Source organism: Dendropsophus ebraccatus, chromosome 3 (genome assembly GCF_027789765.1).
Source record: "Dendropsophus ebraccatus isolate aDenEbr1 chromosome 3, aDenEbr1.pat, whole genome shotgun sequence".
Classification (NCBI taxonomy): Eukaryota; Metazoa; Chordata; class Amphibia; order Anura; family Hylidae; genus Dendropsophus; species Dendropsophus ebraccatus.
In genome coordinates, this window is record NC_091456.1 from 60,847,997 (window position 1) to 60,865,073 (window position 17,077).

The 17,077-nt window shown below is 43.9% G+C and overlaps 1 protein-coding gene across 2 annotated transcripts in view; it reads right to left on the minus strand.

The window, feature by feature from the left end:
- Window positions 1-17,077, minus strand: part of MAMDC2 (MAM domain containing 2) — a 65,502-nt gene that overhangs the window by 15,644 nt on the left and 32,781 nt on the right. For both annotated transcript variants that reach the window (XM_069961862.1, XM_069961863.1), the window contains exons 3-8: window positions 15,787-16,055; window positions 14,131-14,215; window positions 12,504-12,641; window positions 11,864-12,120; window positions 11,492-11,585; window positions 7,466-7,612 (exon numbers count right to left, since the gene is read on the minus strand). In XM_069961862.1, coding sequence (XP_069817963.1) covers window positions 7,466-7,612; window positions 11,492-11,585; window positions 11,864-12,120; window positions 12,504-12,641; window positions 14,131-14,215; window positions 15,787-16,055 — 990 coding nt within the window. The remainder of the gene's footprint in view (window positions 1-7,465; window positions 7,613-11,491; window positions 11,586-11,863; window positions 12,121-12,503; window positions 12,642-14,130; window positions 14,216-15,786; window positions 16,056-17,077) is intronic.

Genomic DNA, 17,077 nt, shown 5'->3' on the forward strand with positions numbered 1-17,077 from the left:
ACAACATAAGGGGCTATAAACAGGGGGAGGACAACATAAGGGGCTGTATTCAGGGGGAGGACAACATAAGGGGCTGTATACAGGGGAGGACAACATAAGGGGCTGTATACAGGGGAAGGAAAACTTAAGGGGGCTATATGGGGCAAGGACAACATAAGGGGGCTATACGGGGGAATAGACAACATAAGGGGCTATATGGGGGGTAGGGATGGACAACATAAGGGGGCTATCTATATGGGGGGATGGATAACACAAGCGGGCCAGTTATAAGGGGGATAACACAGGGAGACATCTATAAGGGACACTGGATGGGGGCAATTTATAAGGAGGACAACACTGAGGAGGCATCTATAAAGGGCACTACACAGAGGGGGACAACAATGGGGGGCATCTATAAGGTTAACTATACTGGGTGCGGTGTGTATACAATAGGCTATAGGGGGCATCTACTTTAGTGGACTACACAGAGGGGTCATCTATAAGGGAACTACACAGAGGGGGCCATATACTATAGGGCAGGAATAGGGAACCTTGGATCTCCAGCTGTTGCAGTTGTTGCAGGCATGAAGGGAGTTGTAGTTTTGCAACAGCTGGAGAGCCAATGTTCCTTATCCCTGATAATAGGGAATGCACAGAGGTTGTCATCTACTATAAAGGGATTACACAGAGGGGGATCTCTACTATAGTAGAGGCACACAGGGACACAGGGCCATCTATATGGAGGACTGAACAAGGGGCCATCTACAAGGTGTGTGCACAATATATATATATATATATATATATATATATATATATATATATATATGAACACACACACACACACAATAGTCAGGGCTAACCACTGAGAGAAGGTGTAAAGAGGCCAATACAGATGTGCAGTTTGTAGAGAGATGAGGATGGTGACAGAGTAAGGAGCCTAATATATTTCTCTGGCAGATTCTGTGGATTCGTGGCTCGGAGAAGTTCTCATAACGGCCCAGGGCAGATGAAGAAGTAGATGAAAAGGGAAGAACTCCGATCAGAGAAGACGTCCCCTGTGAGTCACTAAATCTATGTGCACTGTAACGTATATAGTGTAGAGCTGGGGCTACCTCTGTATGACTGTATGAGGGGATATTGATCTTTGTTCAGAGCATTTTATTCAGTAGCAGCTGTGGTGTTAGTCAGTATGTGGGGGTGTTAGTCAGTAAATGGCGGTGTTAGTCAGTATGTGGGGGTATTATTTGTTACTTGTAATCTGGTGCGGTGTTCATTGGTCTTAGTATACCAGATTTGGTCAGTAACAATATGGTGGTGATGGTTGTGGTGTGGCGGTAATATTTCCCCCTTGTGTACTGGTAATTTTGGTCTCAGTATACAGGATTTGGTCAGTAACAGTATAGCGGTAATATGTATGGTGATACTATTTCCCTCCTGTATACTGGTTTATTGGTAATATCGGTCTTGATATACAGGATTTGGTCAGTTACTGTATAGCGGTAATATGTGTGGGGATATTTGCTCTTTATATACTGGTGTTATTGGTAGCATACAGTGTTATCATGCAAAGAAAATTGTCTTATAGCGCGATTACACCGGCCAATAATCGGTAACAAGTGCTCCTAGGAAGTCTATTCAGCCGATGATCGGCCCATGTAAAAGTGCCAGAGATTGGCTGACATGCAAGCAAATGCCCCATAGTCGGCTGATTTGATCTTTTGTGCGGCTAAGATCATTGCTGTCGGCTGCACATCTCTATATATTCCTGCCCTGCTGATTAGCAATCATTTGCAGCCCTACACTGCCCCATATCACGCCATGTTAATGTACCTTTATTAATGTTACCATAGATAAGTGTGGTGGCAGAAGGGTGGGCCCCAAGAATGATTTCCCCTGGTGGGCCAAGGCACTCCAGTCCGACACTGTATGAAAGGGTTAATTTTCGAGTTATGCTGTATATTTTTATTTCTCTATCTTACTTGTCTACTGGATCTTTATTATTTTCCTGCTCCCTGCTCAGACATCTGGTTTTGGGAAACTACATTCTCTATATATGATGACAGTAACCCACATTACTGCATGCACAATGACTTCATTTATCATGCGTGCATCTACTGTCAGCAGCGGCAGAGGAACAGGCATTGCCGGTGAGGGAGCAGAGAAGAGGTAAGTATATAAGATTTTTGTTTGTTTGTTATTGCTCAATGGCGCTCTATCTACCTTCTAAGGAGCATATACTTATTGGAGGCATGAACTACCCACTGAGAAAGGGGGGGGGGGGGCTACCTGCTGAAAGCAATTATACCTAAAGGGGGCACCAGCTACCTGCTGGGGGATAGCTACCCATCTATGAGGGGGAACCTGGATACCGAAAGGGGGCATCTACTCAGTGGGGCAAAATACCTACTGTGGGGCAACTACCTGGTGTACTTTGCTGGGGAAGGCACCTATCTACCTACTGGGGGACATATAGCTGCTGGGGGCACATAGCTACCTACTGGGGAGCAAATACCTTCTGGGGGAAGGCACCTATCTACTGGGGACATATATCTACGTACAGTACAGGGGGCAGATATGTAAAAGAAGCACCTATATAAAAAAGAGGGGCATTATTATCACACGTACAATGTTTCAGCTGTATATATCACCCTTTATTAGGCGTGCTGCTTGATAAAGGCTGAGATATACAGCTGAAAGGTTGAACTGTTACCAATCCTTTCTATATACAGTCTATTTTCTAGTGGCAGCTATAAAAGACTGAACCCCCCTAGGTGATGTGCATAAGGGGTGCGGTTTTTACTACTGGACTTTGTCAATAACCGTAAAATATGTATAGTGATATTTGTCCCTTGTATACTGCTTATATTTAGTAGCTGTGGGACTATCATTTAGAGGTATACCGTAGAAGCAACATACCCCTCCCCTCCCCATAGGGAACACAAACATTTAACCATGCCAAACACTCATGTACAGTATATGGGGAGAATGGAATGGATTATGGTCGGTCAAACAATAGTTTGACTGACAGTTATTGAAGGTATATAGGCACCTGAAGTACGCTGCCTGTTAGGGAGAGGGGTTTTAACATGGACAAAATTATGTGTGTTCCTTTGCCATGGGGGTTCTGCAGTGAGACAGAGGGATGGTATACAGTTTTGTGGGAAAAGTTCCAGGATAACTTATTTATGCATATAAATCTTTGTCATTCTGGGCTAGGTGGTGATGTGGGCTGTCCTACTCAGCTCTTTATATGTACACTTATTTACAGATAGCTGTCAGTCACTGAGCAGAGCTGCACTACATGACTTTTTAGCCCACAATGAGCAGAGATTTACATGAATAAATTACAAGTTATTCTGGAATTTCCCCACTCTTTGGAACATTGCTATAGACTTATGCAGGAGTTAGTGTGGAAGATGATTGCACAAGTGCGCACATGGAAACTGTGGACTTTATTTCTTTTTACCTCATTGTACTTTTCTTTATTACTTAAGTAAATTGTAACCATGAACAAATTGTGTGGCAACCTATTTGTTTTAACAATTTTAGAATCTACAGTAAGGGCCCTATTACACGGGACGATTATCGTGCAAAAAATTGTTAAATCGTTCGTATTTAACCCCGTAAGGACAGAGCCAATTTCGATTTTTGCGTTTTAGTTTTTTCCTCCTTGTGCTTAAAAGGCCATAGCACTTGCATTTTTCCACCTAGAAACCCACATGAGCCCTTATTTTTTGCATCACTAATTGTACTTTGCAATGACAGGCTGAATTTTTGCATAAAGTACACTGCGAAACCAGAAAAAAATTCAAAGTGTGGTGAAATTGAAAAAAAAAAAAGCATTTTGTTTATTTGGGGGAAATGTGTCTTTACGCCATTCGCCCTGGGGTAAAATTGACTTGTTATATATGTTCCTCAAGTCGTTACGATTAAAACGATATGTAACATGTATAACTTATATTGTATCTGATGGCCTGTAAAAAATTTAAACCATTGTCAACAAATATACGTCATTTAAAACCGCTCCATTCCCAGGCTTATAGCGCTTTTATCCTTTGGTCTATGGGGCTGTATGAGGTGTCATTTTTTGCGCCATGATGTGTTCTTTGTATCGGTATCTTGATTGCGCATATACGACTTTTTGATCGCTTTTTATTACAATTTTTCTGGATTTGATGCGACCAAAAATGCGCAATTTTGCACTTTGGGATTTTTTGGCGCTGACGCCATTTACCGTGCGAGATCACGAATGTGATTAATTAATAGTTCAGGCGATTACGCACGCGGCGATAGCAAACATGTTTGTTTATTTATTTATTTATTTACTTTTATTTATAACCTGGGAAAAGGGGGGTGATTCAGACTTTTATTAGGGGAGGGGGCTTTTTACTATTAACAACACTTTTTTTTTTACTTTAACACTTATACTAGAAGCCCCCCTAGGGGACTTCTAGTATAAGTGCTTTGATCTCTCATAGAGATCTCTGCAGCATAGATATGCTGCAGAGATCCATGAGACCGGCACTCGTTTGCTTTCGGCTGCTGCAGCCAGAAGTAAACGAGTGCCGAGTCGGGGACGGCGCCATCTTGGAGCGGTCCCCGGCCGGCTTCAGAAACGTAGATCGCTCCTCCGGGATAACATCCCGGGGGAGCGATCTCCGCCACTAGACACCAGGAAAGTGCTGCGTCCGGTAATCGGATGCAGCTGTCATGTTTGACAGCTGCATCTGATTACTGTATTAGCGGGCACGGCGATCGGACCGTGCCCGCTAATACCTACGGTCCCGGGCTAGAAGCGGCACCCGGGACCGCCGCGGTTCAGAGCGGGGTCGCCGCGCGGCCCCGCTCTGAACGTCCTTACCGGCATCAGGGCGTAAATATACGCTCAATGTCGTTAAGGGGTTAAACGATAAACGTTCTGTGTAATTGCAAGCAATGATCGAAAAATCGTTTGTTGATTTAGATCTGAACCTAAAATTACCGTTAATCATTCGCTAATCATTTGCTGTAATTCCACATTTGTTCCGCATTTTTTCACTAATCGTTCAGTGTAATTGCACATGGTACATTGTTTTGCTGGGATCAGAAGGAGTAAACAATCATAGTAACGATCATAATTAACGATTATCATTCTGTGTAATATGGTGAACGATTTCAGGTTAACGATAAACAATCTCGTTTGTGATCGTTTATCATTAGTCGTTAATCATTAAAAATCGCTCCGTGTAATAGGACCCTAAAACCTACCTACAACATACCCATTTAAGGCTCTATCACTTTAAAGTTTACCTGTTGTTACACAGTAACTTTCGACCTTTAAATCAGCAGTAGATGTGATATATAGCAAAGTTTACATTCAATATTTTTTACTTTTTTTTTAGTTATCTGACGTTTATTTTTTCTCAAAGAGTCTTGTGTATCCTAGGCCATCTGAGCTCTCACAGAGAAGGCAGTCATGTGATTGATGAACACATTGAGCCGTGACTCTCTGCACTGGCCGGAATTCCTATGTTTAGTCTGTTTTTTTCAACCAGCACAAGTCAGAAAATCTGCCTTCAGGAGACTGGAGGCATGCATGTATTAGATTTTGAAAATTATAACGACTTTAAAGTGGACCTGTCAGTAGCTTTTTGATGACTATTGTATAACTCTTATTTCAGTGTTGAGATATAAACTTTAGGTTACAAACCCACTTGGCGGGTCTGCAGCGAGTCTCCATGCTGCGTTTTTGCAGCGAGACTCGCTGCAGATCCCGGCCCTATACTTTTAATGGCAGACAAACACGCAGCAGGGATGTACTGTCTGCAGCCCTCCCCATTAACCCCCCGGCCGCCGGAGCTGATACTTCACCTGATCCCGGCTCCGGCGGTTCCCGATGTCTTCAGCAAGCCGGAGCGGGGACCAGGTGAAGTATATGCTCCAGCCAGCCGCCCGCAGCCCTGGCCACCCGATCGCCCCCCCGCAGCCCCGGCCGCCCGATCGCCCCCCCCGCAGCCCCGGCCGCCCGATCGCGCGATCGGGCGGCCGGGGCTGCGGGGGGCGATCGGGCGGCTGGGGCTGCGGGGGGCGATCGGGCGGCCGGGGCTGCGGGGGGGCGATCGGGCGGCCGGGGCGGCCATCGGGCGGCCAGGGCTACGGGGGGGGGGCGATCGGTGCTGCGGGGGGGCAATCGGGCGGCCGGGGCTGCGGGGGGGGCGATCGGGCGGCCGGGGCTGCGGGGGGGCGATCGGGCGGCCGGGGCTGCGGAGGGGCGATCGGGCGGCCAGGGCTGCGGGGTGGCCATCGGGCGGCCGGGGCTGCGGGGGGGGGCGATCGGGCGGCTGGGGCTGCGGGGGGGGCGGCCGGGGCTGCGGGGGGGGGGGGGCGATCGGGTGGCCGGGGGGGCGATCGGGCGGCCGGGGCTGCGGGGGGGCGATCGGGCGGCTGGCTGGAGCATATACTTCACCTGGTCCCCGCTCCGGCTTGCTGAAGACATCGGGAACCGCCGGAGCCGGGATCAGGTGAAGTATCAGCTCCGGCGGCCGGGGGGTTAATGGGGCCGGCTGCAGACAAACTCGCAGCAGGGATGTACATCCCTGCTGCGTGTTTGTCTGCCATTAAAAGCATAGGGCCGGGATCTGCAGCGAGTCTCGCTGCAAAGACGCAGCATGGAGACTCGCTGCAGACCCGCCAAGTGGGTTTGTAACCTTAAATGTTTTATTCAAATTAGGAGATAAAGCCCATGGGGCATTTCCCTAGGCTGCAAAAATCCAGCAATGTTTAGCCTGTCAATCTTAACATAGCGGATTTTTTTTCTCTTTGTGTTGTTTGGGTGCGTTTGTAGTTTGTTATATGTGGTTTAAAGTGTGGTCTGCCTGGTCTGGCCCGGGGGGTGGGGTTGTCGGCTGGGGGACGTTTCCGTACCGGTAGGATAGGCTAATATTGTGATAGGGGTGGGTTTTTGGAGGGTTAGATAGGTACCCCAAGGTTTTGGATTGATCTTGGTTGGGCCGCGGGGCGGCTCCACAGTACAATGAGTTGATGTAAGAGATCTGTGACTTATTTGGGAGGTATTCTCTGGGGTGGGACGGGATTGGGGTTAATAATATTTGTGAAGTGTCTTGTCTGTTTTGTAAAATAAATAAAAATTTTTATAAATTAAAGAACATTGCTGGGATTACTTAGTGAACCACTGAACAAGGTATGCCACTAGCTAAGCAGGTATCAACACTAGGAGCTGCCTCTCTGTCAACTTTCCTATTTGCTGTAGTTGCTGTTGGTTGCAGCATCTAAGAGAAATAGCCACCAGGATCACAGGTTTCTCTCATTCAGGCCCTTAATGCAGGAGCAGGCCCTTCTAAAAACTGGTCTCCATTTTTAATACACGTATGCACTTTCCCCATAGTAAGGCAAAGTAAAAAAAATAAAATAAAAAATGAAAAGCTAGAGACAGTAAAGCACAATGAATAGATCACATTACTCGCTGAATGGGCTTTTCATAATGTACCCAGTCCAGTGGTGTGGTCTCCCATTCTATAGACATTGGGCTTCACTTTTACCCGACTCCACCCAAAACCATCTTTATCATCTTGATGAAATTTGCAGAGATCATTCTCAAAGTCACAGCCAGCTTCTTCTGCATTGAATACAGCCCCTGCAAAAATAAACAGGTTACATCTGAGAAGGAATTTTATGAAAAACTCACATAAAGTCCACATTCTTCATGTTTATTCAGCATACAGCTGCAGTTCTATTCTACAAGAACTGAACGGACTGATAACAGGGTTGATGTCATTCCACATGTTCCTAGTTACTTTCTACTTATAAAAGTACAAACATCAAAGAGGAAGTAAGCATGATGCCCCATCAGGAATTAATATTTTCAGGGTTTATCTGCTTCTGCAATGATCTCATTGTACTATACTGAATAATATCATTCTCTTCTATTATTTTTTATAACTTAGCCAGACTTTTGCCAATCCTATCACATCCTTTAAAGTTTCTTAACACATTTTACATATTTGGCCCCGTTCACACTGAGCAAATGCAGCGAAATTCCGCGGCGGAGCTCTCTGGCACGGAATCCCGACGTGCTCAGTGTCCTACTTTTGAGCGGAGAGTGTCGGCAGCGGAGGAGCACGCACCCTCTCATTCACTCAAAGCAGGACACCGAGCACGGTGGGATTCCACGGCGGAGAGCTCCACCGCGGAATTCCGCCGCATTCGCGCAGTGTGAACGGGGCCTTTGAGTCTAAAGGAAGAAAAGCCTCATCTGTAGCCAAGCAGCATAGTCACATTATTGAAGTTCCATTAGCATGCAAACTGCTTACAAGTTGTCTACACTGTTATTGGCAGGCCTGCGGCACTCACCCTTTACTGCTGATGCTAGATAAAATACCCCATTTGTACACAACAATTTTCATGTACAGTGGTGCCTTGGATTACGAGCATAATTTGTTCCGGGACCGTGCTTGTAATCCAAATCCACTCTTAAACAAAAACAATTTTTCCCATAAGAAATCACTGAAATGTAGACAATTGGTTTCACACCCCCCAAAATAATGATTTTTTATTCTGAATAACATGTAAAACAAATGAAACAAACATTTAGAAAGAGATGGTTATGTCATATAAGTTACTGTACAGTATAGCAATCAGCATGTGGTGTATAACGTATAGTAAGTGCATAAACCTGAAATAAACAGCAGCAGTTTGTAGGTACAGGATGGAGCTGCAGATCCCTATAGTGCAGTAGCGTAGTACAACAGGCTAGAATAGAGAAGCAGGGCTGCTGTCAGAGGTCTGTGTGGTCACATGATAGCAACGGGGAAGGAGGGTGCTCAGTGTGGACCAATCAGGAAGTGAGAATCATAGAGCTGTACAGAAGGACAGTGACAGAAACTTTCCTATACAGCAGTGTGAATGGCTCAGTGTGAGTGCAGGTAAATTATAGCATGATTGGAGAGGATGGGAAACACAAGGGCTGACAGAAACTGCAGGAATGAGCAGGGTATAGGATGAGCACAGTATAGCAGCACTCTCTGTCAAGGGAGAGAGGAGTTAAAGCTATGAAGAGATTGCTTCCACAGTCCTGTCCCCTGATGCAGGCCCCAGCCTGAAATGGATCTGCTATGATTTTAAAGGTGAGGGAGACTTCCTGGGCCAGAGTACAGTGCTGCAGACCGTGCCCTTCCCGCGCTCCCCATTAACTACAAAGTTCACACCACAGCATTCCCAGAAATCACACCGGAGCAGAAGCTTGGAAAAGAGGTAGAAACAACATTGGGGAACTCCTCATGAAGGACCAGGCCAGCTTCCATCCTCTACTGGAGAGAGAACCTATACCTTTCCTAATACCAGGCCACAGTTGGGCTGCAGATGTCCTCTGCAAAGGACAGGAAACTACTGCGGAAAGGTGTAAGGGCTCCACCTTTTTATCTCTGCAGATTTCCTGTCCTTGGGGGACAGGTCCTCTCCTCTGGGTAATAAGAAAATCCTATATTCAACTTATATAATGGCCAGAAATAGTGCTGCTGCTCATGTACACACACACAACAACTTATTCTGAAAAGTTACCTAAACTGACACTTCATTGTTTTCAGTAGATGCTGACCTATTCAAATAGAATAGATTTGTTTCCTTGACTGTGCTAAGTTGTGATGGAAAGAACTTGGCTGTCCACATGACCAAACAATGAGATCAGCTGGTTTACAAGCCAAATGTAAAACAGTCTGCCAAAACCTAATAAGCCCAGAAGAAATACTATTTTGAAAATGCTACAGGCAAGATTATCTAGATATTGTATACAGTACATGGTTATATAAACTAACCCTCTTGGCCTGGTCCCATCATCTTTGTTAGTAAGGAGGCATATATCGTTCAGCGCATTTCTGAGAACATGCACAAAAGATCTATTCTTAACTGGCCTGCAGACATGAATTAATTCATCTGATCCTTGGACAGTCCCAACATGCACAGAAAAGGCAACATTTCAGACACACGGCAGTAACAGCAACACCTACAAGGTTTGGAAGTTGTTATGCTAAAAGGCATGCTGCCATGGGTGGTTGCAATTCTTGCATTTCATCAAAAAATTTACTTTGTGATACAAAACTAAATATTTATCACAAATGAAATGTTCTATGAACGCTTTGAGCTATTTAGTGTGTTCTTTCTTTTTTCCTTCCTAGCCCCTGGCAATTTTGTTTCAAGCCCGGAAAACCTCTTTAATACATGCTTAAGGCAATGCTTAAGACATATAGCACTAACAATTGGAAAACTGACATAGTAAAGTTTGCTGACGTAATTTTTACTACTTGTTTCTTAAAGAGATGAATAATGGTAAAATCATTGATTTCACTATTAAAACCAATAAGAATACTGTATATAGAAGGGTAGAATTTGATACACATTCCCAATGTTTATACCGCTGCCAGGAATTTAGGAGTTCTAGATTTTTAGTCAAGATACCCTTAAAGGGGAACTCCGGATAAGGAAAACTTGTTTTCTATTAAAAGTACATTAAAAGTTATATATTCTGGAACCTGTAGTACTGAGTACATCTGCTCAACCAGGAAATACAGAAACACAAAACAGAGCAAAACCCCCCAAAACAAATGGATTTGTGGTAGTTTCAAAACTGGGATAGATAGGAAAGTATTGTTATATGCTTCTGCAGAAGTTTCATTTTTTTTTACCTCTACCCGGAGTTCCCCTTTAAGGCTATGTTCATACAATGTAAAAATTAGAGCAAAATAATAAAATTTAAAAAAAAATGTGCCCCTTTGAAGTCCATGGGAAATCGGCCATCAGTGCACAAACCTTATGGAAAAACGGCCATAAAATAATGAACATATCCACGACTTTGTAAAACACTGATGTATTTTTACAGCAAAATGGCAGCCGTCCAAAAATATGGCCTTAGGTTGCCTTCACACAACTCACAGCAGAAATCTCGCTGCGAGTTTTGCAGCGAGATCTGCTACAAGCTAAGTTCCTGGCAGGTCCCTGTGACTACATACTCGCAGCGGTCTAAACGACCGCTGCGAGTATGTATTGCAGCCGTCCCCTTTACCCCTTCATCGGTTCCCGGGTCCCAGCTTCCTGCTCTGCTGCCCAGCCAATCAGTGTGTTGCCCAGCCGCAGCCACTGATTGGCTGGGCGGGAGAGCAGGAAGCCGGGACCCCGTGCAGCAAGGAGACAGGTAATGTATATACAGACAGAGTGGGAGCCGATGAAAGGGTTAAGGGGGCGGCTGCATTACATACTCGTAGTGGTCTTCCAGTAGTCACAGGGGCCTGCCAGGACCTTACCTCGTAGCGGATCTTGCTGCAAAACTCACAGCCAGATTTCCGCTGCGAGTTGGTATGTGTGAAGGCACCCTTAAAAAATATTGTGTGAACATACCCTTGCTTTCTAAATAAATACATTTTATGAATGGAGAGATATATACAAATCAACAATCTATCGCCAAGAGGAGATGTAAGTCAACCACTGCTATGTTGGCAAAGTTACAGACATAGGTAACTCATACCTCTTTCCTCACTGCAGTACTCAGCAGAAAATGAAATATCATCAACAGCAACATATCCCGCTTGGATACCATTGAACGCAACTTCAAAGACAATCTGAAATTTTAAAACCAGATTTAAATTTATTTATTGCAATACCAAGTTTTTAAATTTTTTTGTACAAATAAGAATTTTTAAAAAAAATAATTTGTTGAGTTCTGTACTCAGTTTTTTTTTTCCTCTGGACAATGGCAATGGACTCTGTTATACTATAAAATCTGTGAACTGTAAAATGATGTTTGATTGCAGTTATGTGTGTTATGTGTTCTCTCGTCTCATTCTTACAATCAGTCTGCGTCTAAACACTTTGAAATATTGCCTCAATCCTTTCTTACCTCAACCGGGAATAAGGCATTTAAATCAACCTCAGCCAAGTTCCATTCCCCTTGTCTCACATCACTCATTTTCCAGATTTCCTCATAGGACCCATGTAAGTCTCTTGTATAGACCATAAAAACATTGCTACTTTCACGATGAATACGATAATAGAAGGAAAGGCAACCAGATATGGGAGTAACAATTAAAGGAGACACCAACTGTGCTACTTCTTGGAATTGTTTGGCATAAACAGAGTCAACATACATGTAGTGTCCTATTAAAGAAAGACAAAAAGATGGCAATTGATGGAATACCTTGTCACACATGTATTGCAGCTGTTTTTAATAGTTCATCATTCTACAAAACCAAACTTAAAGCATCAAAGGCCCTTTCTTAGCCCATTATACGATCAGTTGAGTTTGGTAGAACCAGCATAAGTCTGGGTATCACACCCAGAATGCACAATCATGGGTACATTGTGTCAGTCTAAATGAGGCCTAACAAAGAATGTTCTTTAGTGTATTATCGTCCATTTATACAGTAAATATGATGATGAGAATGTAAATCCAATATCCTCAAGAACATCATCTTTACTTTATTCTGTATCTGCTTTAAACATTCACATATCCACAAGACATTATAAATGAACTTGCCTACCAAATTCACTGCCTAGTGTGTGGTCTTTAGGCATGATAGCTTGTGAATTTCTGATGTTGCCTCCTCCAACAAACCAGTTTACATTTGGGTTCCAGCTGTTCATGTAACCACATAGATGGTTTTCCTCAAAATCACACTCTGCAATGATATAAAGGCAGCCAATATGATACTCATGACAGAACACATTCACAGCATGGATACTTGTAAAAAACATAATGATCCTTCTGCTGAGTAACCAGACAAAACAGTTCATTATTTTTCTATGGCAAGGACACCATGTAATTTATTATATATTTAGTTATTTTTACATTTCCTTTTCCTGTTGTAACTGCAGTGAAACAATGATTTTTAGGTACATTGGTATACTTTTTTCTTCTTCTTTCTGTTACATTATGCTTACGAATGGGCATATTAGGGGGGATGCCAATTTTTTTAAGGCCATGTTCACATGGCATAAGGCAGATAGCAGATCTTCATTTTTGATGAATTGGGATGTGGGCACACTCGTGTGCGCCCGCATCCCAATTCGCCGCTGCAGACAATGTGTGAACTAGGTTCTCTGCGGCCATATTCAGTGAATAGCGTCCGCAAAACACTGACATGGCAGTTTTTCCTTCGGCTAAATGGAAGCCCGGTGTACGGTGTGTATACGCTCTGACCGGGATTCCATTCATTGCAATACAACGTATGTGTGTATAAATCACAGCCGTTGTTGCAAATTGCAACAACGGCCGTGATTTATATTCAACATAGGTTGCGTGAACATGGCCTAATTCTGTGCAATATAATGTTTAAAATGTAAGTGCACATTAGTATAACTATATATTAAATAATATACAAAAAAATATATTTACATAATAAGAATCTGTTCTAGTTGTTGGCAAAATACACATAGAAAAAACACCACATATGGAGCCTGATGGAATTTGATAAAAACAGGAATGACCAAAAAAAAAAATACTACAAAATGCAAAAATGCTAATCAAAATGCTACAGTATGTAGGTCGAAATGTTTATATTTCACCATAAACCTGCAATTTATGTTTCAAACGGCTGACACTGTTAGCTGTCAATTCAAAGAGACACATAGTACCTTTCCTATATATGTCTATGCTTCCATAACATAGAGAAATGCTTTTATTCTGTTGCCCAAACCCTTAAAGTGCTGTGGACTGTATTGTCTTCTCACTATCCCTCCCATACCTGACCCCACGTGGGACCTTCTAGCTGATAATTGGACAAGGTTGGGAGAGGGAGCTGGGAGGCGTTCTATTGATGCAGCTGTTGATGAAGGTAAGTTTGTTACTTTTATCCTCAGCACAGTTTCCGCACAGTTTGTAGTTAAATCCCTAGGCTAATAAAGTGGTTTGATGCACTGGAGGCCGGCCAGCCTGTTCCTCTGAAATTCATTAGAAAAGGGTACTGTTCAGGGCGGATCGGTGCACTGGGGTGGAAGTCCCACCCCAGTGCACCAAACCACCCTACTAGCCTAGGGATTTAACTACACACTGCATGCAAACGGCGCTGAGGATGAAGATAAGTGTACAATATTATAATCAGCAGAGACAGTGATTTTAAAAAGTTCTGTGTAGCATTCCAGCAATATAATTTACCATTTTACACTTACCAATGCAATACCCAGTGGTGACTTTTAACTCATAAATTGCTATGCTGCTTTTTTCATCAGCTCCAAGTATTCCTTCCAGTAGGATCTACAATGGATTAAAACAAAATCATAGCATGCAGTGCTCTAGATGTGGCAGCTTTCCCCCTTTTCCTTTTCTAGTGATGCAGCTCTAGAAGCAAATTGTTCCTTTAAATAGTGGTTGAAATTGGACATAACCAATGTGTACTTACTACAGTAATCTGTATGCAATAGAGGTTGGGTGATGAAGGATATTACTATTGCTATGATTGGCTAATATGTCAACCAAGTTTCTAAAGCAACTTTCATATGTTAAAGGGGATTCCTCTAACCTGCTCATAGCCCCTAGTGGGCGCAGGGCACTGAGGATGAAGGTATGTCTCTTTCCTTCATCCTCAGTGGCGTTCTCCAACTGTTAGCTGTAAAATCCTCTGCCTGGTAAGCAGTTAGGGGCACTGGGGGCACGGCTACCGCCCCCGAGCACTGATATGGCCTGCCTCTGCTTGCCCCCTACATTGATAATCATTGGGGGCAGGGGCTAGTGCCCCGCCCCTTCTAATGATTATCAATGGAGGGTGCCAGCAGGGGGTGGACCGGATCGGTGATTGGGGGGCAGTAGCCCGTCACCAGTGCTTCTTACTGCTTACCGGGTGGAGGGTTTCAGAATAAAAAGGATGGGAACAGCGCTGAGGATGAAGGTAATAGACACACCTTCATCCTCAGTGTCCCATACCCACTAAGGAGCTATCATCAGGTTAGATTCCTCTACACAGCTGATTGTTCCACTTTAAGGAACAGCCATGTGAGCAAAACCGAACAATTCATACAGACCAAAGCAGCTACAAGAAAATTACATTTCTTAGCACTATTTTCCTGGGGCCGTCATGAATGTACAGTGGAGACATGTGGCTGTGATAGCCTATTGCACATTGTTACAGCTGTCTTCTTATGGCACCTGTGACATAGTCCGGGGGTTGTTGCTGGATGGGAGGTATTTTCCTCTCAGCTTGTCTTGCTCTGAGTAATGCAGAGAGCTAGGTTCAAGGACTGGACTGGAGTTATTAAGCCATTCCAGGTTTTTAGATTTTTCCCAACATAGAAAGCTGAGCTGGGAGTGAGGGCAGAGAGAGGTGGTGTGTGCTCAAGTCTGGAGTACACCTATGCGGTCTGTCTAGGAGGACTGGTTGGACTGTGTTCAGACACATGGACTGTGTACAAGGCAGCTGCTGCTGTAAGGTCTGAACCAACACTTAGAACTTCTGTTACTGCTTTAAAGGCACTTATGTGTGATGGCAGCATGAAGGTAATGCTGGATTTTTGTTCCATTTGTTTTTGTGGTGTGAATAAACACTAAGATTTGAACTGTGAATTGCCTGTTTTCCTCTGTCTGCGACCGCTACCTAGCTATACCTGAGCAACTCCCCTACACACCGTACAGTAGCCATAAACAGCATTTGTACCATGTCAATGAAAGAGAGCAGGCAGGGGGAATGTAAATTTCCCCACAGCCTACATCTATATATGTCTAAATATATCTATATATCTACATATGTCTATTATCTTAGCATATAATATACATGGAATGAATTAATAAAATTCCTTCGCCAGATTTTGTAAAATAATGAAAACATTTCTTACCTTATACTTTTTTTGTGAATTTCTTAAGTCCACACTTGCTATTAACCAGCCATCTGACTGTTCCTGGCTTGACCATAGAAGGTGATCAAAGCTCTCTCCTTCAGACCTGACAATAACATTTAACATACTAGGATTGGGGGAGACCTCCAACCCAGTAATTTGATAAACCAGCCTAAGACAGCTCCATTCATCGGGTTGGAGATCAGGACTGAGGAGAACAGCTTTCTGTCCATGAATTCCACGGGTTGTATCCACTGAAATATAGTGACCTGGAAAAGTAAGGAAATGCACCTCACTGCTTGGTATCATGATATGATGATTGTATTTTCCTTGTTATAAGAAACAATCCCACGCATAAGGACAAAGGTAAGAAGAAAGGTAGGGGTGAGATGGGCTAAAAGGAACCAAACACAATTTTACTTAAAGAGGATCTGTGATTATTTCAAGAAGATAGGGTTTTTATATAGTTTTTCTTAAAGCGACTCCGTACCCACAATCTGACCCCCCACCCCCAAACCACTTGTACCTTCAGATAGCTGCTTTTAATCCAAGATCTGTCCTGGGGTCCGTTCGGCAGGTGATGCAGTTATTGTCATAAAAACAACTTTTAATCCGGCAGCGCTGTGTCTAACGGCCAGAGCTTACATTTGTATATGCATTAGGCTGGGACACCCTCTCTGTCCCTCCTCCCCACCCTCCTCATCATTAGGAATACTCCAGGCAGATTGTCTCCTATTCCCCACCTGTGTGTATAATGAACATGGGCTGGATCGTTAATACACCTGTGCAAAGCTCAAACAGCATTAAATGTTCCTGGATCATTCCTAGTAATGACGAGGGTGGGGAGGAAGGACGGAGAGGTGATGCCAGCCTAATGCATATACAAATGTAAGCCCCGGCCGTTAGATACAGCGCTGCAGGATTAAAAGTTGTTTTTATGACAATAACTGCATCCCCTGCTGAACGGACCCCAGGACAGATCTTGGATTAAAAGCAGCTATCCGAAGGTACAAGTGGTTTTGGGGGGGGGGGCAGATTGTGGGAACAGAGTCGCTTTAAAGGAGAAATCCGGACATTCTGAAAATCCAGCAGGGGCAAGGGGGAATTTGATAACGAATGCACACTTACCTCTCTCTCTGCCAGAAGTGTGATGATGTCACGACTTAGGAAAAAATTCCTGACCCACTCAGCCAATCAGTGACTGGAGCAGCGTCCTGTCCCAGTGACTGGCTGTCAATCAGCCAGGTTGTGATGTCCGCAACAGAGGAGATCACGGAGCCCAGCAGGGGTC